General features: G+C 50.2%; 1 protein-coding gene across 1 annotated transcript; it reads left to right on the top strand.

Moving 5' to 3' along the window:
* The first annotated feature begins 5,395 nt into the window (after positions 1–5,395).
* CNGA2 (cyclic nucleotide gated channel subunit alpha 2) lies at positions 5,396–11,393 on the top strand. The gene is made up of 6 exons (XM_006183779.2): positions 5,396–5,511; positions 5,716–5,808; positions 6,362–6,532; positions 7,668–7,775; positions 9,531–9,637; positions 9,985–11,393. The coding sequence occupies exons 1-6, from the start codon at positions 5,402–5,404 to the stop codon at positions 11,391–11,393; spliced, it is 1,998 nt and encodes a 665-aa protein (XP_006183841.1). The 5' UTR covers positions 5,396–5,401.
* Positions 11,394–25,420: the final 14,027 nt, after the last annotated feature.

Here is a 25,420-nt window from a genome sequence, read left to right on the forward strand (position 1 = left end):
CTTTCTTTTTCTGATTTTTTTTTCTCTGTGCTTCCTTTTGGACAGTTTTATTGTGTCGTGTAATCTCTTCTGCAATATGTGATCTACTGTTGGTCTCGTCTAATGTATTTTTCATCTCACAATTTGTAGTTTTCATCTTTAGAAGTTTGATGTGGGTCTTTTCATATATTCCATACCTTTACTGAACTTTTTGAGCATATGGAATATAGTTATATTGACTGTTTTAACGTCCTTTCTGGTAATTTTACATTTGTGTCCGTTCTGGGTTTATTTTGATTGATAGATTGCTTCCTCTTCATTATAGAGAAATTATTTGTATATCTGGTAATTTTTAAGTGAACGGCACACATTGTGAGTTTTACCTTTTTGGATGCTGGATTTTTTTTTTATTTCTAAAAATATTTTTGAACCTTGTATGGTGATAAAGTTAAATTACTTGGAAAGAATTTCATCCCTTTGAGTCTTGCTTTTCAGATTTTTTTCAGTGGGACCAGAGCAGTTCTCAGTGTCAAAACTAATTATTCCCCACTGCAGCAACAAGACCCTTCTAGATACACTACCCAGTGTATGAACCATTAGGTTTTCTAGTTGGTGGCATCAGGTACTATTCCAAGCCTGTGTTAGGCATGGGGATTGTAACCTCTAATTTGGAGAGATGGCTCTTTCCCCAGCATGGATAGCTTCCTCATAGGTGTGTTCTGATAAATGCTCAGCTGCATACTTGAGTGGGGCTCTCTTCAGATCGCCAGAGTTCTCTCTCCTTACAGCTCTCTCTTCTCCAGTACTGTTCTGCAGGCTCTTATCATCTTCCTTGGTCTCCTTGGATTCTCTTCTCTGTTTTATCAACCCTGGAAACCCACTGGGCTCTACCTGGGTTTTCCCTCTCTGTGTCATGGTCTGGAAACTCTCACAAGAGAGCAATCTGGGTCTATTGCAGGGAATACGTCATTTGTTTCCTGTCTCTTAGGGATCACTGTCCATTGTTGCCTAATGTCTACTATCCTAAAAACTGTTGTTTTGTATTTTGTCAGAGTTTTTTTTGTTTCATTCTGGAGGGTATGTCCACTCCCCCTTACTCCATCTTGTCCAGAAGCAGAAGTGTCATATGTTCTTTTAAAATCAACTAATTGTGTAGTGGAGGTCTAAGCTGAGTAATGGAAGTAGAAAGAGAGGGAGTAATGAACTGAGAAAAGTACAGTCATTCATTGACTCTTCATTCAAAACTTACTTATTGAGCATCTACTGTGTGCCAGGCACTGAGACAAGATGGTACCTTGTACTAAGATGTTGATGGTGGAGACAGTAAGAAGTGACTGGATACAGGGTGTGTTTTGAAGATAGAGTCCACATGATTTGGACATGTAAAGCGTGAGGGTATGGAAGAAAGAGAGGAGTCAAGGATGACTCTAAGGTTTTTGACTTGAATAACCAGTAGAAGACCATTGCCTTTATTGAGATGCAGATGAGTGCTAGAGGATAAGGTTTGGAGGGAAAGATTGAGAGCTCAGTTGTAGACACATTTAGCCTGAGATGCCTATTCAGCATCCAAGTGGTCAGGTGAGGGAGACAAGCTGGAGTTCAGGAAAGAGGGTGGGCCGGGCTTAAAATTTGCAAGTCATAAGCATATAGATGTGTTTAAAGCCAGAAGGCTGGATGAAGAAATGATGAAGAGAGAAAAGATAAGGAATCTATCCAAACATTGAGTTCAGGACATCCAAATTTTAGAATCGGGAAAGAAGAGGATGCTGCTTTAGAGGACACTAAGAAGTGGCCAGTGAGGCAGGAGGAGAACCAGGAGAGTGGAACCCGTGATTTCAAGAAGGAGAGATTACATAAACTGCATCAAAGGCTGCTGAGAAACAGAATAGACATGGACAGAAAAGCGACTTTGAGGATGAATTGTGTTCCTGGCTTTCTCTTTTATTCTGGGAGCAACACCGGGGTCAGAGATTCTGCCAGACTCCTGTCTCTAACCTCAACACCTAGCAGAGGCCGGTGCACAGCAGGTGCCTTGGGAATGTGCATGGAATAGATGAAGCAGTGAGATGTGAAAGAGGCACAAACCTGCTCAATCTTAATATTTAATCTTAATGCTTAATATTTCTGGAGGAATTGTCCTCAGAATGCTTTCAACCAGGGTCCAAGAGACTCCTTGGACAAGGCAGGCTTTTCAACTTGTGGATGAGGAGCAAAGAGGCCCAGAAGTACAGCATGATTGATGTCAGGCTTCTTACACAATTGTGTCTTGATTTGAAAGTCTCCCTCCTCAAGGATCCCAATTTCCATCTAGGGTCCCCTGCCCATCTCCCTTCTCTTTGCCAACCATGTGGTCCACTGTCTTCATCATCCATCCTAGCTCTGCCCTCACACTTGCCTGGTTGCCCCTGTGTATCCTTGCAGCAGCGATTGATTGCAAACTTTCTGGCCTCCTCCCAATTCAGCATCTCTGCTGCCTGATGCCTCTGAATATGAAACCCCCTCCCATTTCAGTAACAATACTGGGTGTGGCATGAGTGAGTCTTTTCAACTGTCTCTCACTCTCCCCCACCTCCATCTAAAATGTCTGCCTGTCCCCTCTTTCCCTCCTGGCCTGCTCTTCAGTGGCCCCTCCCACTGTGTTCCTGCTAAGTCCACTCTCACTTCTCTGGTACCTGGACCCATTACATTCATCTTTCATGAGCTCCAGCCCGAACTGGCCTTGGTCACCAGCACAGATATTTTCATTATCTCCTCAATCCCTCCTCAAAACCTTCACACTTGCTTTACTATCTCCTTTCTGTAAAAGAATAACAATAGTGCAACACAAAGGAACCTTCACAATCTCACATCCTCCAGCTCCCACTCTCTTGGTCAAGCTTCTAGAAAGAGTCAGCTACATTCTCTTATCTATCTCTTGCCCCTCACTTCCTGCTACTCACTCCAAAACCCTGCTAACACGCCCTCTCTACTAACACTCCTTGAATCTGGCCTTGATGTGGTCATCACGGGGTGTTGGACGTGGGCCCCATCCAGGTCTCATCTCAGGGGGAGGAAGGGTTAGGCTCTGTGGGCAGCCCTTCTCTTCCGGATGTGGGGGTGGGGCACTGGCCTTGCAGACTCCTCCCTTCCTGAGATGCTCCCTCTCCTGGGGCCTGTCCTCCTCAGACTCCTCCACTTGGTCCACTCCTCCCGCCATCTGTCACCTTTGCAACTCCTCAGGATTCTCCCCTCAGCCTCCTCCTCTGCTCTCGTGCTACGAGGGGCCGCTCATTCCCACTGAGAGCTTAACTCCCAGCAACCTTAATGGTGTCCATGTCTCCCCTCCAGTCCAGACCCCAGTGAGCGCTGGGCCAGTCAGAGTCTGCTGCAGCAAGCCTGGAGAGCAACAGCGAAGGCTGGAGACCAGGCCAGTGCCTTGGGGACAGAGGGCAGTGAGTGGAAAGACTTTTGACCCTTTGTGGGGGTGACAATCAATTGAGGACAGAGGCTGCTTGGATGTGATCAGTGAAGCAAACAAGGAGTCATGGTGACCAGGGTTTCCGGCTTGGGCGATTGGGAAATTGGAGGAGAAGCTGATTTGTAGGCGAAGGTATCAAGTTCAGTTTTACCTAGGTGTGCAGCTTGAAAGAGACACCTGCGTTGGGACGTGATAGTAATGACGGGCCACTGCTACTGGGGAGGATCAGCAAAGAGAGGAGGGGTCCAAGTGATTGCAGGCTCCCTGGGCTGGCCTGGGCCTCCTCTGCCCCATTCCTGTAATCATAGCTCACTCTGCACTCCGGGTCCAGCCTCCCACACCAGTGTTCCCTCCATCCCTGTAATGGACTTGACTTTTGCTGCCCCTCCTCTGCCCCTGCCATTCATCCACTGAGCAGTGCTCTACTGAGTCCCACTCTGGGTCTCTGTTACAGCCCCTCTTCATCTCCAGGCTTCCAGGAGGCCAGCCTTGAGACCCTGATTAATGCAAGGAGCCCCAGCTTTGTTTGCATTGCCTGGAACTTTCTGTCTCCATGGTCTGCCACCTCCAGGGTCCAAGCCGGGACTCAAGGATGCCGGTTCCTCTCCCTCAGGTGCCCTCATTAGCATCCCGGTGTTGTAGTCCCACAGAGAGCGGAACCAGGCGAGCGGCTGTGAGGCTGCTTGTTATTACCACTCACTGCAGAGCTTGACGTGCCTGCCATCACCATGGTGACAGCTTCAGAAGCTGGAACAAGCTGGGGTGGGGGTGGGGGGCTCCAGCAGGAGGGACCACAGGTAATTAGTGGGGCGTGCTCATCATTTGTGACTAAATCTGGCGGGGTGTGCTGACCAGCCTCAGCAGGGAAGAACTGTCCCAGCCCCCCTGACCCCATGCAGGACACACAGTAGAACACAATCTCCTGTCTCACTTCTGGATTTTTTCCCTCTCAGTATGCTCAGCTCTGAAGTGTTGGGGCTCTCCACGGGTCTTCTGCATGATCCCACCCACTTGTTCTCTCTACTACCCAAACCCAACCCATCTCCAAGCCCCGTCCATTCTGCCACTTGTTTCAGGCTCCATTGGCACCATCTTCTCCAGACTCCTCCACCTCACCTCCACTCTTGCTTGCCCGCTAATCCATTCTCTACCCAGCAGTCAGAAGGCTCTTTCTGAAATATAATGCTGTCTTTGTCATGCTCCTACTTGGTCTTTCCAAGGCTCCCCATAGCCCAGAGGAGAGAGTCCTGACTTGGACCATTGCTTACAGAGCCCATGAGAGCTCTTCCTTCTCTCCTCCTCAATCCCTGCCCCACCCACCAGGCTACTGTTTGTTCCTCGGCTTGGATGTGCTGGAGAGAATGTGATTGATGCTGAAAGGAAGGGACCCCAGAGACAGTGCCCCTGGTGAAGGTGTCAGTGAGACATGGGGCTCCAACTTGAGAACCATGAGCTCTGAGGTGGTCTCGGGTGAGGAGAAGCAGAGAGATGGGGGCAGGGTGACAGTGCTTTGGGCCAAGGAGATATATCGCCTGCCACGGGGCAGGAGTCTGGGGGCAGCATAAGTATGTGCCAGCCATCTGCAGAGCAGGGACACCATAAGATGGCTTAAACAGTTTTTTGTTTGTTTTGCTTTGTTTTACCTTCGATAGTTCATATGTCAAAAAAATTCACTGGGGTAAAAGAAAAAGAAACACATTTTGCAATTTAGCACTGTTTGCCTTTTAAATTAGCTGCCAGGGTGGGTGAACACCATCATCTCCTTGGTGCTGGGAGCAGGCCACCTAGGCAATGCAGATCCTCTTGGCCTCCATGGCCAGGGAAGCTTGGGTTTGCCATGTGGGCCCTGGTTCTGTTCTTTGTGCTCATCTGCAACTCTCCTGCCTCATATGGGGACCGGGGTCTTCTGTTACCTTCCTCTTGGACATCTCCCCGGCAGGTGAGGGTCCTGATCATACATGGAGGATGACAGAAGAAACCAATGGTGTGAAGAGCTCCCCAGCCAATAACCGCAATCATCATGCACCTCCAGCCGTCAAGGCCAATGGCAAAGAAGACCACAGGGCCAGCAGCAGGTGGGTCATTTCAGAGATGGCCTTGAGGCAGCTGCTTCCTCCCAGCTCTGCCTCACTGGCACAGAGCAAGTGATCTTGGGCTCCAGGACACCCTCTAAAAGGACCACGGGATTTCTAGGCATCTCCCAGGAGGGGAGAGTGCTAATAGGAGACAAGGCATGCCCAGAAAAAAAGCCTTGATTAATTCTGCTCCTTCCTCTGCAGGCCACAGTCTGCGGCTGACGATGATACCCCTTCAGAACTACAGAGGCTGGCGGAGATGGATGCCCCCCAGCAGAGGAGGGGTGGCTTCCGCAGGTGGGTTTCACCACTGCCCTGCTGCTACCCCCTCCCTCCCAAGGGCCTGTCAGATCAGGGACCTTCTCCTCTCGATCCCACTGGGCCTTTCTACCAAGACCTCTGTGAAGCACTGTCAGCGCTGTCCTAGCTCAACATTTTCCTTTGGAGGAGGCTCCTGTGAGCAGGCTTGGAGTGGCTGGTGGAGGTTTCCTTTCAGACTTGTCTGTGGCAGCGTCAAGAGGAGATCCTTCCCAACAGACGGGCCTAGGTAGAGGGCTCTGAGGTCTGCATCCCAGACTCACAGGCTGAATGGAGAAATCAGGAAGCCTGAGCCAACTTTCCTCCTGACCTGCCTGCCCTTAGCACAATCTCCATCTTGCCCCAGAGACCTTCTGTTTGTTCTTCACAATCAACTGACACTTCACCTCCTCCAGGAAGTCTTCCCAGACTAGCCGTTTATCTCTCAGGCTGCATTCAGAGTCACGCCCGAGCCCCAGCCCCTTGCCCTCTGCATAGGTCCTCTCCACACAGCACAGTTCTCTCTATCTCATGCTCCCTATCTCACCTCTAGGATCGTCCGCCTGGTGGGGGTCATCAGAGAGTGGGCCAACAAGAATTTACGTGAGGAGGAGCCTAGACCAGACTCATTCCTTGAACGTTTCCGTGGGCCTGAGCTCCAGACTGTGACGACACAGCAAGGGGATGGCAAAGGCAACAAGGACGGCGAGGGCAACGGCACCAAGTATGGCCATCCAGCCTTTGGGGCTGGAAGGGCTTCCAAGCATGTGATTGAGGGCTTCCTTATACCGCAGCTGGGGACTGACCAGGGGCTCACCAGCCCTGTCCTGGCAGGAAAATGGGTGGGCAGGGGAGACCTGCTATGGTTTTACCTTGAGAACATTTCCATCATTCTCCATGCCCGCCTCCTTTCTGACAGTGGCCCACTTGCCATGGGAGCCCCTGCTGGCTTTTATTCCCTTAGCTGCCACTGGCCAGATGTCCTCTTGCTGCTGCTCATGAAGCAAGTATCAGGGCACCCGAATGTGGGCTGGAGGGGTGTGCTCAGCCAAGGCTGCTCCAGCCGCAACCTTGGTTCTAGCAGTCAGTGGATGCAGAGGAGGGTGCAACCAGGGAGTGCGGTCCAGGGGATGCCAATACCAGCGCCCATGTGGGTGCAGAGGTGGATCTCTGAAGAGGCCATACAGAGGGCTGCCTGGCAGGGTAAGTCCCAGGAACAACTGAGCTAGAAGGAGGCGGGAGGGCAAGGAAGGCAGAGCTAGTGAATCTGCTCTTTGAGGAATGAGTAGGCGACTGTGGATGTCTGGCCAAGCTGACATTCCCCACTTTGGCCATTAGAGGAAGAGAGCTCTTGCCAAGGCAGGACACAGCATCTGGGAAAGTGATTTGGGGGCTGGAGGCGGGGAGGATCAAGCAGGGAGGGTGAAGGGGAGTTTGTGGGGAGAGGCGGTGCAGGAAGCACATGGTGGTCACTTGCTTGGAGTTCCTGTCTCTTCCCAGGAGGGAGGGGTGTGGGAAGGGGCCCTGAGCCCTCATTACCATCTTGTGGAAGCCCCTCCCTAGTGCCTGAGGCCCCTCTTCGTGAAAGTGCTGCCCCCTCACCGCGCTCTCTTTGCAAGAGGCCTCCAGAGGGCGTAAGAGCCAACGGGCGCATGTGGGGTCAAAATGGGATGAGGGATATCTCTTACCCATCTGAGCTCGGACGCCCAGTACCAGGTTGTGGCTTCCTAAAAAATGAGGCCTTAAGTCAACCCACTCTTCACCATGCACATTCCCTCAGGGGTTGCTTTTCTAGGGCCTCTTGGAGCTGGGGTGCTGCCAACCTGGTTCCCCAGCCTGTCCTCTGTCTATCTCCTCAGGAAGAAATTTGAACTTTTTGTCTTGGATCCAGCTGGGGACTGGTACTACCGCTGGCTGTCTGTCATTGCCATGCCTGTCTTCTACAACTGGTGCCTCTTGGTGGCCAGGTGAGCAGGGGGTAGTCAAAGCAACCCAGTCCACAGGTCCTGGGGTTGAGCGCACACCAGTCCCAGTTGTGGGCACACAATTCACTCCAACCCAGTCCTCTTTCTGGATTCCCTGCTTGCCAACAGCACTCCCTCTGCCCTATTAACCCCAACTCCTCCTACCCCAACGAGATGTAATATGCTGCTAAAGCTTCATGTCTACCCTTTTCCTGGTGTCTGTAATCTCTTCCTATCTCCTCCTCCACATCAGTACCGTCCCAGGTGAGGTAGCCCTCCTCTCTCCCTGGAACAACTGCTATAGCCCTGCAGCCATTCCTTACAGACACTCTTGCCCCATCCCGTGCACCCTCCACACTTGCAACCAGCATGGTTGATAGAAACTGGGATTTGATGGTGTCACTCCTCCCTCACAAACCCTTCAGTGGTCCCTCATTGCCCACAGGATGAAGTTCAAGAGCTCAGCACCGCCTTCGAGGTCCTCTGGACCCAGCCTTCTCTCTAACGCCACCTTCTGGACATACCCCAGCCCCAGCACACAGTACTCTTGGCTCATAACATGCTGTTCCTCAAGAGAAAATTCATTTCCCCCATTTTCAACCTATGGAGATTCTTCTTGCTTTCCCATTTCCGAAGCCACTCTACGTGGAGCTTTTCTTTACAGCATTTCCCACCCTACACCATCCCCCCACCTCAGTCATTCGCTCAACAAGGATTTGACTGAGCACCTGTTCAGTGCAAGGTTCTGTTATCAGTGCTGGGGATGCTGTTGTGAGCAAGACACATGTGGTTTCTGTGCTCCTAGAGCTCTCAGGCTAGTGGTTGCCACTGACAGTAAACATGAAAAAACCAATGCTCAAGGTGACCCCAGGGACTGAGGCAGGGAGCTACTAGATAAAGGGAAGTCTGGGAAGACCTCTCTGAGGAGGTGATACCTTAGCAGAGACCTGAGTGGTGAGAGGCAGTTGGCTATTTATATGCCTGAGGTTGGTGGAGGGAATGTGCTGGAAAGAAGGAACCACACAGCGCAAAGACCCTCTTTCAAGATGGCCTATTGTGGCTGGGGGACTGCAAGTGAGGCATCAGAGAGGTCAGCACAAACCAGTTCTGCAGACTTTGTGCACCAGGGGAGGGCGCTGGGGCTTTGTTCTAAGTGTATCCAAGTAGTCAGAGTCATCATCCTGGGTTCTACCTCTTCCTCTGCCCTCTCCCTAGGCCCCTACCCATTCAGTCACCAAGTCTTGGCCATTCCTCCTAAAACTCTCCTGCAGCCCCCAACCTCTCTTCATCCCCACTGCCTCTAGTCTAAGCCAAGCTACTGCTCTCAGCTAGACTGGCTAGAGCTCCATGTTGGGTTCTCAGTAGGTATATGTTGAGGAGATGAGCGTGGAGGCTCTTTACTTGTGTGTTGTAGGTCATTCTTCCAACAACTCATTTTTTATTCAACTCATACCTGTTGAGCACTTGAATCTTGGTACTCTGGGCTAGGACACAGGGCATGCAGTAATGACTAAGTCTCTATCTTCTGGAAGCTCACAGTCTAGTGGCTGTGACAGACAAGCAGTGGTCCATGGTGCTGTCTATGTAGTGAAGTCTGTGTGATAATATAGGTTGGAGTAGTAGTTGCTTGTATCTCCTTGGTGTGTCTCATCAGTGCTCCTGGTGGCCATCCGAAACCCTGCTCACAGTGGGCAGTTTGGGGACTTCAGGGGATTCTGGCTGGCTTTGAGGGTAAAGCCCAGTCCTGTCTTCTTGCAGAGCCTGCTTCAATGACCTCCAGAAAAATTACTACCTAGTGTGGCTGGTGCTGGACTACTTCTCAGATGTGGTCTACATCGCAGACCTCTTCATCCGATTGCGCACAGGTAAATAAGCAACCGGGATGCACAGGCAGGAGCATCACTCATAAGTCCAAAGGCTTGAGTTCAAATTCTCAGGAAATCATCTTCGCATGATGTTAGCCTCAACTGTCTGGCTGGGACACAGGTTGGTGCCTGTCCCTTTTGAACCTCATGTTCCCTACATGCTTAGTGTGTTTCAGATCTGGAGGTGATCGTTTAGGGTACTTATGGCCAGCCATGCTATACGAGTTTCTTATACCCCTCCTTGGGAGTGAGGGTTGAGTAAGCAGTTTGTTCCTCACTGAGCATTAGTCTATCCAGAAGGACAGGCTTGAGGGCAGAGGTGATATGTTGGCTTGTGCCTCCACTAGGCTTCCTGGAACAGGGGCTGCTGGTCAAAGACACCAAGAAGCTGCGGGACAATTACATCCACACCCTGCAATTCAAGCTGGATGTGGCTTCCATCATCCCAACGGACCTGATCTATTTTGCTGTGGGCATCCACAGCCCTGAGGTGCGCTTCAACCGCCTGCTACACTTTGCCCGCATGTTTGAGTTCTTTGATCGCACTGAGACACGCACCAGCTACCCCAACATCTTCCGCATCAGCAACCTGGTCCTCTATATCTTGGTCATCATCCACTGGAATGCCTGCATCTACTATGCCATCTCCAAATCCATTGGCTTTGGAGTTGACACTTGGGTTTACCCCAATATCACTGACCCTGAGTATGGCTACCTGGCTAGGGAATACATCTACTGTCTTTACTGGTCTACACTGACCCTCACCACCATTGGGGAGACACCACCCCCTGTAAAGGATGAGGAGTACCTATTTGTCATCTTTGACTTCCTGATTGGTGTCCTCATCTTTGCCACCATCGTGGGAAATGTGGGCTCTATGATCTCCAACATGAATGCCACCCGGGCTGAGTTCCAGGCCAAAATTGACGCTGTCAAACATTACATGCAATTCCGCAAGGTCAGCAAGGAGATGGAAGCCAAGGTCATTAGGTGGTTTGACTACCTGTGGACCAATAAGAAGAGTGTGGATGAGCGGGAAGTTCTCAAGAACCTGCCAGCCAAGCTGAGGGCTGAAATAGCCATCAACGTCCACCTGTCCACACTCAAGAAAGTGCGCATCTTCCAGGATTGTGAGGCTGGCTTGCTGGTGGAGCTGGTATTAAAGCTCCGTCCTCAGGTCTTTAGCCCTGGGGATTACATTTGCCGCAAAGGGGACATTGGGAAGGAGATGTATATAATCAAGGAGGGAAAACTGGCAGTGGTGGCCGACGATGGTGTCACTCAGTATGCCCTGCTCTCAGCTGGGAGTTGCTTTGGAGAGATCAGTATCCTTAACATTAAGGGCAGCAAAATGGGCAATCGACGCACAGCTAATATCCGCAGCCTTGGTTACTCAGATCTCTTCTGCTTGTCCAAGGATGATCTTATGGAAGCTGTGACTGAGTACCCTGATGCCAAGAAGGTCTTGGAGGAGAGGGGCCGGGAGATCCTGATGAAGGAAGGGCTGCTGGATGAGAATGAAGTGGCAGCCAGCATGGAGGTCGATGTGCAGGAGAAGCTAGAGCAGCTGGAGACCAACATGGAGACCTTGTACACTCGCTTCACCCGCCTGCTGGCTGAGTACACAGGGGCCCAGCAGAAGCTCAAGCAGCGCATCACAGTCTTGGAAACCAAAATGAAGCAGAATAATGAGGACGACGACTACCTGTCAGAAGGGATGAACAGCCCCGAGCCAGCTGCTGCTGAGAAGCCATAATGGCTTGGGCCCAACCGCCTCTCCAGCCTTGGCCTTAACCCCAGGAGCTAGAAGAGCTGTGTAGGTCCCCACATATACATGCATTACCCTCATGTCCCCTTTAATTCTCCCAGAAGCCTCTTGGTACACAGCTTTTTGGCTCAATCATCCAGAAGCCCTTCTCCAAGTCCAACTAACAGCCAATCGTGTGCACAGAACAGACTGTGTTTGGCTCTGCTTCCAGAAGCTTCAGCCTGTCCTAGTCTGAGGGGAGCAGCTGCACTGGCCTGCAGAAGCCCATCTGCAGGGTGGTGTGCACCCCGCGGCAGTGCTCCCATCTCTCTGAGCTCCTTTGCCCCTAGCCACTTCCCATTTGGTTCTGGCCCTTGCTTTTTTAATATGTGTTCTGAATATCTCCATTTCCCTGCACACTTGTGTAGTTCAAGCATTGGCCGCAGACATTCAGCACAGGTACCCATTGTCTGTCTCCCAAGGGAGGCAAAAGGTGTGGAGGGGACAGGTAGGAGAGTGCTCACTCAGCACTGCCTCTCCCTGTCACGCCCTCGAAGTCCAGCCCTCTTGACCTGTCTGTCTGCCTGCCAACTAAGAGTGGGACCTCTGCAGTCTCCTCTGGACCAAAGAGGGATGATGCTGCTCCTGGTTCCTGGTCCATGCCAGGGCATGGAGTGAGGAACGAGCTGTCGGCAATGCCACCTGGAGAAGGAGGTGGACAAGAGCTCTGGCCATAACCGCTCTGTGCAGAGCATTTCTGAAGAGGCCTTGAGGTTGGTGGTGGGTGGCAGACTCTTCATGTTAGCATCTGCAGTAGAGGCATTTACAAGTTAATAAAGTCCTTGAAACTCTTTGTGGTTATTGCTCAACTCTGCTATTAACATTCTCTGCCTTCCTGCCTCAACCCTTCTCTTTTCCCCCTATTTCTCTTCTCCCCTTATCCAGGACTCATTCTGCCTGGAATACCCTCCTCGCTGTCTTCAGCTGCCTGCCTAAGCCCTGCTGGTCCTTTTCAGAGAAGGCTCCCTTCATAGAACCCACTCCCACACCAGGCAGTAAATCACCCCTCTCTAGGATGCTTGTGAGTCTCCATCCTGGCTCTTTATTATACTATGTGGTCCATTTTGATGGTTCTGGTTTCCCTTCCAGATTGTGGGCTCTTTGAGGGCAGGGCCGAGACAGCCTCCCTCACTGCTCTGCCTGCAGCCTTTGAGACATGCCTGGCACAGAGGAGGCACTCGGAGAATATTTTTTTTCACTCAGACAGTAAGTGAACACACCAAAATTCCTATGCTTCCACTGCCAGCAGACATTCTTTCTAGTAACACCAGTTATGTCTGGGGATTTGGGGAGGATCTCTGGAAGGAGCAGATGTTTCAGTGGGCACCACTGGACGATCAGAGGCCCGAAGGACAAGTGCTAATTAGTAGGCAAGAAGACCTAGGTGAGGAGGGACGGTGTAGTTCAAATGGTAGAGCACATGCCTAGCATGCATGAGATCCTAGGTTCAATCCCAAGTACCTCCATTAGAAAGAAAAATGATAATAGTAATAAATAAATAGAACTAATGATCTCCCCCCATACAGTAAATAAATAAATAAATAAGTAAATAAATAAATGAAATAAAAAAAAGAAGACCTAGGTGCAGACTCAGACGCCTTCGTGCATACCAGTTATCTCTCTATCTCTCTGTTAATTGTGATACGATACACATAAAATTTACTATCTTAAGTGTTTTTAAGTGTACAGTTTGGTAGTGTTAAGGACATTCACATTGTTGTGCAACCAAGCTCCAGAGCGCTTTTCAATCTGTGAAACTGAAACTCTGTCCCCATTAAACAACAACTCTTCATTCTCCCTTCCCCAAGCCCTGGCAGTCATCATCTTACTTTCTGTCTCTATGAATTTGACTACTCAGGATACCTCATGTAAGTGGAATCAGACAGTATTTGTCTTTTTATGATTGGCTTCTTTCATTTCACATAATGTCTTCAGAGTTTATCCATGTTGTAATAGGTGTCAGAATTTTCTTCCTTTTTAAGGCTGAATAATATTCCTTTGTATGGACAGATGACATTTGATTTATCCACTCATCCATCAGTGGGCACTTGGGTTGTTTGCATCGTTTGGCTACTGTGAAGCATGCTGCTATGCACCTGATGTACAAATATCTGTTCAAGTTTCTGCTTTCACTTGTTTTGAGTATATACCAAGAAGTGGAATTGATGCATCATACAGCAATTTTATTTTTATTTTATTGAGGAATTGCCATACTGTTTTCCATAGTGACCATACCATCTTACATTCCCACCAACAGTGCACAAATTTCCATTTCTTCACATCCTCACCAACACTTATTGTTTCCTGCTTTTTTTTTTTTTTTTTTTTGGCAGTAACCAACCTAATGGGTGTGAGGTGGTATCACATTGTAGTTTTGAGATTAATTTCCTTGATGATTATTGATGTTGAGCATCTGTTTGTCTGCTTTTTGGCCATTCGTATGTCTTCTTTAAAGAAATGTCTATTTAGTTCTTTGCTCACGTTTTAATTGGATTATTTTTATTGTTGTTGTTGAGTTGTAGATCTTTATATATTCTGGATATTAACTCAAAACAGATATATTATTTTCAGTTTTCCCCCATTCAGTAGGTTGCCTTTTCACTCTGTTGATTGTATCCTCTGATGCTCAGAAAATTTTAATTTTGATATAGTCCAATTTATTTTTTCTTTTGTTGCCTGGATTTTGGTGTCACCACTCATTTTTTATTGGAGTTCATTTTTATAGCCAGACTTCTTTTTTTAAAATTTAATGTAATTTCCTGGCCTCTTCCTTAGCTTATGGTGATAAATCTTACTCAGGGGAAGATTCACACTGAGAGATCTGGAACATTCCCCATGCCTGGGTCCTGGTCTCTGAGAGCGGCAGCAGTAGGGAGGCAGCATTTACAGTGTTCTGTGTATGCTCTTCCTTTGGGTGTTGGACTGGAAGAAATGGCTCTAAGCCCCTTCACTCGCAGAGAGATTAGGCCACTAGGAGGCAGAGTCCTGGGCGAGCCAGCCAGCTGCTTAGTGCTAAGGTTGCATGAAGGAGTTCGGTTTCCACCATGCGCTGGAAGTGGCCTAGATGTTAGTTTCATAGCCCTAGGATAGCACTGGGCCCAGAGGCAGGGAGATGACTGCATTAAAAAGTGTTGCCTTGGTTTCAGCAAGAACTCTATAGCATTTCTCCCTGGAGCCCGGTTCACCCTCAGTCCATCAGCAATGGATGCCTGATTGCCAGTCCACATCAGTCATCTTGGATCTGATTTTCCCCAGGGCAAAGCAGATGACATATCTGGGCCACAAGGGGGAAGACACCAGTTTGAGACAGACTTTGGGGCTCAGCTCCCACTCTCTCCCCAGCTTCCTTTTTCCCAGATAACCTTGAGTCCAATTACCCAAAACTTTTTGTTATCCCTCAGATGGCTATGTCTCAGGCTTCCAGGATTTTTCTCATGCTGCCCCCTCTGCCTGGATCACTCCTTTCTGCATTTTCTTGGTCTAAGACTCAACTCAGAGACTCCTTCCCTGCGCCCCAACGCAGCCTTCCACACGAGACTTCCTTACACACTGGACTGCAAGTGTCTGTTTAGCAATTGATCTTGTCTCATCTAAACACAGTTTGTTCGTTGAGGAAAAGATGAAGGAGTGACAGAAGGAATACCTGTGTGTCATGGTACGTGTGTGTACCTGTGTGTGTGCACACGTGTGCATGTGTGTATGTGCCCCTATGTGCACCCCTGTGTGGACGCGGTGTGGGATGCCTGTGTAAGCACAGGGATGCCAGTCTAGGCAGACAGTGCTTCTCTCTGCCCCTCCCCCAGCCTGCCCAGCCCTCTCCTCAGTTGCTCTCCCCGCAAGAGCCTGACTCTCCTGCCTGCCGCTGGCCGCCACCCCCGCTTCTCTCCCGTAACTGCCTGTAATATAAGAACTGAAGTACATTTTCCATTATGTGTCATATTTATTCGGCACAGTCTGATGTTCCCTGTTCTTAATTTTAAAATGTTTAAATTGGAATGTTTCTTATTTTCCTCTGAAAATACCCACCTAAGATAAATTGCCCTATTTGCACATGGCCATCCATTTGCTTCTCTCTGCAGTGGTGACCTTCCATAGAATACAGGAGCCCCTCCTCCCACCCGCCACTTCCCCTCCCCATTTGGTCTGACCCTTGGTGGCCCCTGCCTGGCTAGCAGACTGCCGCCCCCACCTCAGCCCAGCTTGAGTCCAGACTCAAGACCATCTAGCAGTCCCTCAGTCTGGAGCCTAAAGCTAATCTCACTTCTTGCCCTTGGCTGGGTGGGGAGGCCAAAGCAGAGGGTCCCCTTCTTCTGTGTAGTTTGGAACCAGGAGCTTAGAAGACCTCCAGTGCACAGGGACAAGGAACCCAGCCACCAGAGGGCGCATGGACTTAAGGAAAGGGTAGCGGACTCTGCTCTGTGACCAACCCCCCCACCCCTGCCAGTCACACCAAACAGAGGGTTAAGCAGGAATCCGTGAGGGCTCACAGTAGGACCACGTCTCCATCCCTGAATACCCTGCTGTGATCTCTTCAGATGCCCTCAGATGTTCTTGGGTGCCAAAGCCAATGGCTCAGTTCAAGTCTGTGCGTGCTAGGTGCCCAGCCTCTGCAGAGGTTAAGTATGGAAGAAGCGTAAAGGTTGAACTGCAAGGGGACGTGGGAACTGTGGTGTTATTTTAATGTATATTTAGAAAAAATACTACTAATCCACAAAACTCTTGATGTTATGGATACTCTTTCTTAGCATGGAGTTAAAGAAAAAAGTGAGTTGATTTAAGGTTGATTTAAACAAAATGATTATGTAAGTAACCATTTCAATGGCCCATGAAGGCAGAGCACAGATGATGGTGAAATAGCCAAATGCCTACCAGACACCACCATGGCATTCCAAAATGAACACCATCATAGCTCACCTCTTCATTACTTTTCTCCTACACCAGCTCTCCCCCAGCCTCCACACGTCAGTGATGGCACGGGCACCTTTGCAGTTGCTCAGGCAAAACGCCTGCAGTCTCTTTCCTTCATCCACCATATTCAGTCACTCTCAGGATTGGAACCACTCTCTACTTAACTTTCCAAGTGAAATCAGAATCCATGCACTTCTCCTGCCTCCACTGGCCCCACCCTGGTCCAGACCACCATCGGCTCCCTCCTGGATGGCTGCAGTCACCTCCAGAAGGCTGTCCTTAATCCCATCTTGCCTCCCTGCAATCCTCTCCACCCACTCACAGAGGTTTTCAAAAATGAAACTCCAATCACATCACTCCTCTGCTGAAAACCTCCCAATGGCTTTCTATTATTCTTCTAATTAAATCCAAACTCGTGACTGCGGTCTCCAGCTCCTGTCCATACGTGTGTCTCTGACCTTGCCCACTCTTTCTCTCCCCCTGCTTCTCTCCACCCCAGGCCCTCCAGTCTCCTTTGAACTCCTTGCACACTCGTGCCCAGCATCCTCCTGTTTTGGGGACCTTGTACTTGCTGTCCCTCTGCCTTGATCCCTCTTCCTCTGGACCTTGCCCTGGCTGGTTCCTTGTCTTTAGGGCTCTGAAGAGGCCCTTGCTGAGATCCACAATGAAAATAGCCCCCATCTTCTCTGTCACAATCCGTTTTATCACCCTGTCTGACTTTCTTTATAGTATTTATCACTCTCTCAGCATCTTGCTTGTTTTTCCCTGAGGCAGACATTATTGCTGCCCCCCCTGGATCACCGGTACCTCTAGCGGCCATTGACGTCAGAGAGCTTTTTATGAACGCCTGGAACTCCCCGAGGGGCTAGCCCACTTCCCTCTCTCTAGTGCATTAGATCATGGGTGGTGTCCTCAGCCTCTCTCTCTCTATGCCCATCCTTGTATTGCCTGGGAGTGCTACAGCCACTGACAACTCCCTGACATTCCATAACCCACCTGAAGCTGTCCCACAGGGAATTCAGCTTACACCTACTTCTTCCCCCGGATCTCTGCCTGCAACATCCTTTTCATCCTTCAAAGTCAGCCCTGAGGGACTGAAAACCAGCGCCACCCTGACCTCCCCATGCCACATGCTTTGCTCTGGAGGAAACTTCTGGCAGAGGTACTGCAGTGGTTAAGAGATGGACTCTGAACTAACCATATGATTTCCTTGCCATGTGACCTTGTGCAAATTCATTCACTTCCTTGGGCCTCAGTTTCCATAACCGTAAAATGTTCAGTAAATCTGTAAAACATACAGTATTTGCCTCAGAGAGCTTTTGAGGGCCTCCTGAGCCAAGACATACATAATGCCTGGCATAGAAATAATCCTCAAAGTTACTTTAATTACTGTTCCTGAAAAAAAAAGTTGGCCCTAATGCCACCTCCTCCTGGAAGCTTTCTCTGATCCCTTACAAGCAAGTGTACTGTCCATGTCCCCACCACTGATCTGTATTTCTGTCCGTTCATCTCCTTGCTCCTTGGGAAGAGGTCTATGTGGAATCTGTCATGCCTTCCCCATAGCCGGGGCTACTTGGGGCTGAGGCTGTGGGTGGGAACTTGGTCCCTAGAAGGCCCTGCTGAAGACAGAGTTCCATAGCTGAACAGGCATGTCATGCCATCTGGTCCCAGCAGGAGGAACGGCTTGCCATGCTGGTGCTGTGGGTTCAGTTGCAGGTCACGTTCCCCCTGGCAGGGACAGAGCTGCCAAGGACTAAGTGGCTTTGCATCTCTCGAAGGCAGACACTTCCCTAGAAGGACAAGCCAGCCCTTATTTATGGCCCGACTCCAAGCCCGCTACAGCCAGCCACAATCGAGAGAGTGGTGAAGATGCCCTTCCAGTTAAAAGCTTTGTACACACCAGTCCAAAGGGGCTCCGTGCTGTGGCTGGAACTACGGCCGTGCCTGTGGAGCGCCTGATAGGGGCACTGGCCTGGGAGCCCAGGAATGTAAGCTGGGTTCTGTTCCACCCTTATTTGCTGGGGACACAGAAATTTCTACCCTTGGAAACCTGAGACATAGCACAGTGGGGAAGTTGAAGAAGAAGATATTACCTTTATTTCCAATGAAACCATTCTTTCTTGGCTCCTCCAGGCTTGATGAGGCTCTGTTCTTTTCCAGCACCTTCCACCTAGTCATACTTACATGACTCAGACTCTAAGATGGTCTGAGCAAGCTCATGTTTTGTCTCCATGGACAGATTTGTCCTAGAGAACCTGGTATTTGCCCAGGATCCTGAAGGATGCAGAGGAGCTGTCTGGGCAAGCAAGATGGTGTGCCAGATCTAAGCCCAACGAGCCAATAGGGCAAGGATGTTGAAGAGCAGGGCCAGGGGCCCCAGTCTGTGGCTGGAGTGGAACATGAATTCAGTGCTCTCTTGGGCTTCACAGACCCTGGAATTAACTTGGCCTCCCTGGTTGAACTTGGATAAGTTTCTTCCCCTTTTGAACTCAGTTTCCAACTTATTTTAAGAAACGAGTTTCTCAGGGCCCCTTGCAGCCCTTCTAGGGGGATGGGAAGAGAATAGGTTTGTCTCATCTCAACCCATAGCTTTGCCATCACGCAAGCTTGTCGAACCACTAACATCCATGCAGATCTTCAGAGTTGCCAGCTTCTCTGGATCAATGTATTTAATTAGATGGGTTCTCTTTTTTATTCTTTTATTGAATCGAGTAAGCAAATTAAATTGGGCAATTTGTTGTTAGGTCATTTAGATGCCAACTCGGTTTCATAACCTGGGCTTGTGCCACATCCAAGTGCTTCCAACTTCTTCCTGGAGTGGTGAAATCAGAAGCTGGCTGGAGGAGTGGTTATCCCTGGGATTGGTAGGGCTCTTGAGGGTCTGAGTCCCTGGGGTATAGCCCAACTTTCTTTGTTGATCTAGGAAGGCAAGGTGGGTGAATAGAGGGGCTTCAGGACTAGTGTTGGATGGGAGCAGCAGTGAGATGATAATAATCAGAAATCCTTAGCGTTGCTCATGAAAATGAGTCTGCCTTGAATTTTCAGCCTCTATTTTCCTGTCTGTATAATAGGAAAGGTCTCTAGAGACACTTCTGTTCTGGCTTTTGGAGGCAATCTGCTTCTAGGAAGGTGGGGACTGCCTCAGTCTCACCAGGGTTTAGCTGGTCTGTCCAGTGCTGGAAGGAGATGACAGCCTTTGGGACCCAGGTCTGGGAGATCCATCGAGGTGGTGTGGGTGGGAGGCTGGGTCTCAGACTTGCCGGCGCCTCAGGCTCAAGATCGCTCGGCCAACTGCTGTTCCGCCTCCGGCCGCAAAACAGGGTGGGGGCGCTCTCGCGCCGTGAGTTAACCGCGCCACAGCGCTTTCCAAGCCCTTGCCCAGCCTCCCCTTAGCGGGAGCCGTTTTCCCCATCCCCTCGGTCCCCTACTGTCCCTGCCCGGGACCCTGACCACACCTGCCAGCAACACAATGCCACGCTGCAGAGCTGTTGCTGGCATCCTCTTCCCTTTCTTGCGTTAGGAAAGGCAGGAGGGGTATAGCTGTGTAACATTCCCCTCTGGGACCTGCTCTGAGAGGGGGTGGGGCTGGGCCCACTAGGCTACCTTTCTAGCTCCTGGGGCCACAGGAGTGAGAAGGCAAATCTGTAGACAGGCTGCCCAGACCTGTTGAATTCAGGGAGGCAGTGACTAGATGTGACAGGCGTACAGAGACAATGGCTGGAGGGCTCTAGTAGGGGCTGGGGACAGGCATTTGGGGCATCGGGCTTGGTAAATAACATTAACAAAGCGACAACCTGAGCAGGAAAATTGGGAATGCAGACAGGGCTCCGTGACTGCGCTGGCTGTCTGCCTGTGAGTCACCTCTGCGGATCGATTTCATCCAGAGCCCCTGGATACGCAGTGTGCTTAGAAAGAGCAGCTCTGTTAGAGCCCTTCGTCAAGATAATGGAACGTTTTGGGGTGCACCGCAGTGGCCCAGGAACCTTGTCTCCTCGTGCTGGACCCAGAAGCCATGGCCCTTGTCTCCTCCCCTCCTTGGTGCTTCTTTTGCAAGGGCTGGGACCAGTCCCTCCCTCTATTTTCAAGTTGAAATTGACCTTTCCTAAAACCAGCATGATTTGAGGGGGGCTCCAGAGATCCCCATCCCCACTTGATCAAGTCACCTCTTGCAACTCCATCTCCTTGTCCTCGTTCAGGGCCCGGTCCAGGGTAAATGCTAATAAGTAGTTGTTGAAAGAAAGAGGAAACCAGTGCCTTTCTCTATTTTTCAAACGTGCTTGGATTTGTCTGTGTTTTCTACTAAACCGAGGAAATAAAAGTACAGCCCTTTAGGAAACAAGCATGTGTCCACTGTGTTCAGAGCACAGCAGTGGTTTCAGGAAATACACCAGTTCTGTGCAGAGGTGGGCCGGGGAGTGGGTGGACAAAGTGTCTGGGAAAGAGGAAGTCTGCCTGAAAGGAGTCCCGGGAACACAGCTCATTTTACAGGCGCGATCTCGCGCGTCCTTTTCTGTTCTGACCCCGTGGGACAGAAAACACTTTTTCTTGGCTCAGAGACAATGTAGGTGAGGTCGTGAGCGTGGTGCCCAAACGTGCTGAGAACTCATTGTGCCTGTTACAAGACTCTGCAGAGATCCCTGTGGTGTGGGCAGGTTGGCGACCTGGTTGCTAAGCACATGTGACCTGGAGGCTGCTCTGGAGCCTGGAGATGACAGCAGCCCCCAACTGAGCCACTGTGGGCCCCCCAAATCCAGATTTCTGGTGGGTTGTTTACCCAAGTGCAGAGATAACATCACAGCCAGCTGGAATCAGCATTGATTTGTGACATTTGAGGATTCTGTTAGATCTGGCTGGAACTTGATTTTTGTGTATTTTCAAATCTTATATTGAATCATTTCTGAATGGCATGAAAATCCTGTCCACTAGTTTGCGTTTGTTCTTTTAAGAAGGCGTTTTTCATAGCGAGTGACCATAACTAGTTCTGTGTCATGCACCCCTTTACATTTGGGGTGACCTAGTCCTTTGGACTAGTGGCCCTACAAAGCAACTTGGAGCTGGAGACAGTTTACCCCTGCTACACAAAGGAATGGGGGCTGCAGGCGGTGGCCAGCTGTGAGAGAGTGTGGTGCACACTCCCAGGTCCTCTGTGGGGCTCACTGGGGCACTGAGGGACTTGGAGGAGAGGTCAGGCTGTGGGCAGTTTTGAGTAGAGGAAGAGAGAAGGAAGGAGGAAAGGAGGAAGGAGAGGGGGAGAGAGGGGAGAGGTGGGGAGGTTTCTGGGCCCTATCCTGGTGACTCATGGCCACAGAGTTATGACATCTGGCAAAGCTTAGTTGCCTCTCAAGCCAGGTAGCACGCAGCTCGGAGGGGTGGTAGGGCTGGTGCAGGTGGAGAGGAGTGGAGAGGGACATGCCACAGTGTCTCCTGGGAGCTAGGCCGGCGGGCCATTGTCACACCCTCTGTGAAGTGGGTCTTCACGGCTTGGCCCGTCATCCCTCACACCCAGGTCCCAGGTGCCACCTGAAGTGGTCTTCCCCTGCCTTTAACCCTCTTTGGTTTCCTTTCCTGGGATCTTTCTGAGCTTTGCTCTCTCCCCTCTCCCTCCTTTTCTTCCCACTGTCTCCCTCCCAGCCTCCCGCTCTCCTCTTTCTCCCTCCATCGCTCTCCTTCCGGCCCTTTCGTTGGCTTTCTGCTGCTCCTTCTTTCTCTTTCCCCTTTGCTTCCCTTTTCCTCCTCCCCCTCCTTGTCTCCTCCCCAGGCTGTTCTCCCCACTTACTCTTTGCTCCTAGCCTCTTGTCCTCTCTTCATCTTTTTTTTTCTCTCTTTCCTACCCCCCCCATCCCTCTCTTCAGAATCCTTTCCCTCCCTTGCTGTCCTTCGGTTACTCTTTCAGTGTGTCTCTGCCCTCCTTTCCTGTTCTCTTCCCTCCCGCCCCCTCTCTTCCCTGGTGCTCTGGCGTCTCGACCTGTCCTTGTTCCTGCTGCTTGGTGTTGGTCTCTCTCGGCCTCCACCATCCCTCCTTCCCTTCTCACAGCTCTTCCCTCCACCATCAAGCTCTCTTCATCTTTCTTCTCTTTCCCAAGCTGCCCTTCCAACCTCTTCTCCTCTCCCTTTGCTTCTCAGTCTCTCTCCTCCCTTTTCTTGAACTGCTTTCTCCCCTTGACCTCTCCAGCAACCCAAGCGGCAGAGTCCTGGGAACAGCCTTTGGAGTTGGTGAGGATTTTGCCTTGAGGGACTTTGCACTGAGCCCAAGGGCCTGGACACTGTCCTCCAGCCCTAACCCTACACCTCTGACTGTCCTGAGCACTGCCTCAGGGACGAGGATTTGGGAGACTTGAGGAGATGCAGGGAAAAGAGCAAGCCCTCGGAGTCAGGCATGCTGGAGTAGACCAGCTTGGAGCCAAGATGCCAAATGGGGGTACTGATGCCTGTCTGGACAATGGTGAAGGGGGTCTGTGAAGGTGGCTTTAGCCAGGTCCTAGTCAGTGTGCCTTCAATAGGAGTTGCTTCTGATGGGCACCCAGAACGATGAGCCATCTGTGAGGGGGCAAAGTCATGGGCTGAGCCCCAGGCAGACCTCATGCATGATGACCCTTTTGTCTTCCTCTTGGAACCTCCCTGGGCTGGGTGGCCCTCCATCCCAGCCTCCTCCTGTAGGGCCTGGCCATCCTTGCCCATCATCTGCATCTTTAGCTGCCCATTGCCCCTGCCTGTGTCTCTCAGCCATGGGGCCCACGTCCTGGCCCTTCATTTTCCTCCTGCATCCTTCTCTGCCTCTGCCCAGTGTGCTACCCTGCCCCTCTGCTCCCAGCCGGCTGAGGAGCAGCAGAGGAAGCCTCCTTGGGAAGCCACTGCTTCTGCTGCGTTTCATAAAGGAGGCAGTGGGGGAGGGGGGGTTCCTGCAGGTGGTGGGGACACCAGTACAACCCAATCAGGAGCGCTGCAGCCGAGCAGGAAAAGCCATCAGTTCTCCCCCACTAAATCCCCAGCCTTCACAGAGATGGCCAACTGGGCCCAGGGGAGCTACTTCAGACGTAGTGTGCAGACCGCCCACCGGGAGTGTTTCTGCCATTGTATCAAGGTCTGCCAGAGGACAGTGACAAAGCGTTCTGGGGACTCAAGGAGTACTCAAGGGAGTAGGGGTGAGGGTTGCTGCACAAACACTGTCTCAAGCTTCTTGTACAGGGGACACTGAAGGCCAACCAAATTCTGTATTCAGGCAGTCCAAGAAATCAAGCCACAAGCAAATCTAGGGTGACACTGGGCAAGCCCAGGCCTCAGGATCTCCATAGTAAACAGAGGACTGGACTTAAATGGCCTTTCAGCTGTAGTGATATTGGCTTACCAAGGCCCAGTTTTCTTCAGACACTGTACATATGTTGTTTCATTGAAGCCTCTCATTAACTCGACAAGCTGGGTTTCCTCATTTTGCACGTACAATAACCAAGGCACAGGAAGTTCAAGTGATTGGCCCCAGATGCACAGCAAGTCAGTGGAAGAGCCAAAGTTAGGACATGGGTCTACTGGCTCCACATCTCCTTGGCCTGCGGTATCATGGTACTTCCTGTTGGAGTCCCAGGCCCCTGGCACTCTGAGCTCTTGCCCAGCAGAAGCAACTTGACTGGTGAAAAGGCAAACCTGACGGGGACAAACCTCAGAACTGCTCAAGGGCGGTACTGCCTTTGCCAGTGGTTTTCCTTTCATCCCTGCCACAGGCTGGGAGGCAGGGCACCTCCCCCAAGGCAGCGTGTATTTTATTACAGTTTCATGATTGCAGAGGCCCCTGATGTTGGTTAGTCACTTGCTGTTCCTGTTGTCTGCATCCTCTGTCCCCCAATCTCTACCTTACTGGCTCCTTGACATTCATTTATCAGCTTAAATGTCATCATGTTTGGCCACCCAGTCTAAATATAACCCTAACCCTAACCCATCTTAATTTCCTGGCTGCACCGCTCACTTATATTGTCTTCCTTTACTTCTTTCTTTGTTCAATGTCTCTCTCTCTCTCTCTCTCTACTAACTATACTGCCAGCTTTGTGAGTGAGGACCGTATCTGTCTTTTTTTAAAAAAAACTTTATTGACATATAGTTCATTTACAGTGTTGTGTTAGTTTCAGGTGTACAGCAGAGTGATTCAGATATATATATATATGATAAGATATATATATATATAAGATATAAGATATATATATATCTTCTTTTTCAGATTCTTTTCCATTTTCCACAATAGGTTATTATAGGATATTGACTATAGTTCCCTGTGCTCTACAGTAGGACCTTGTTGTTTATCTATTTCATAAACCGTAGTTAGTATCTGCTAATCCCAAACTCCTAATTTATCCTTCCCTACCCTTTCCCTCCCCACTCCCCGTAACCATAAGTTTGTTTTCTATGTCCATGAGTCTATTTTTGCTTTGTAAATAAGTTCATTTGTATCACTTTTTTAGATTCCAGGTATAAGTGATATATGATATTTGTCTTTCTCTGTGGACCACATCCACATCTGTCTTGATCCCTTTTGTACTCCCAAGGCCTGGCACTGTGCTTGGCACCCAGCAGGGGCTCAATGAGTATTTTCTGCAAAGCCCAGGGAAACAGTGACCAGCCCTGTTTGGGAGAATTAGGGATGGTATTGAAGGTTGACTAGAAGTTTTCCAGGTAGAGCAGTAGGACAGGTTATTTCTAGTAAGGGAACCATGCCTTGAAATTTTAGCACTACCAGCTTCAGCCTTGACCTTCTCTGACCAAAGGTGCTGGACTTGAACACCAAGACCTCAGGTAGGGCTGCTTTCTTAAGCACCCTGAAACCCAGGGCACCAGTGAGGGAACTGAAGGGGCCTTCAAACAAATAAAGAGCTACCAGCACCCCTCTAAAGAAAGGAAATGTCCTAACGCCTCCCACCAGCTTGTCCTACAGCCTAGAAGTGTCCCACCCTACCAGTGCTAGCCCCTCTGAAGACATCTCCATGCAGCGGGAGGGTTAAGGCCACTGGGCACACAGCATGATGCACAGACCTTAACCTGCACACGTGCACTGTAGGCTTGGGGCTCTGAGATGAAGCAACCTT

Source organism: Camelus ferus, chromosome X (genome assembly GCF_009834535.1).
Source record: "Camelus ferus isolate YT-003-E chromosome X, BCGSAC_Cfer_1.0, whole genome shotgun sequence".
NCBI classification, from domain to species: Eukaryota; Metazoa; Chordata; class Mammalia; order Artiodactyla; family Camelidae; genus Camelus; species Camelus ferus.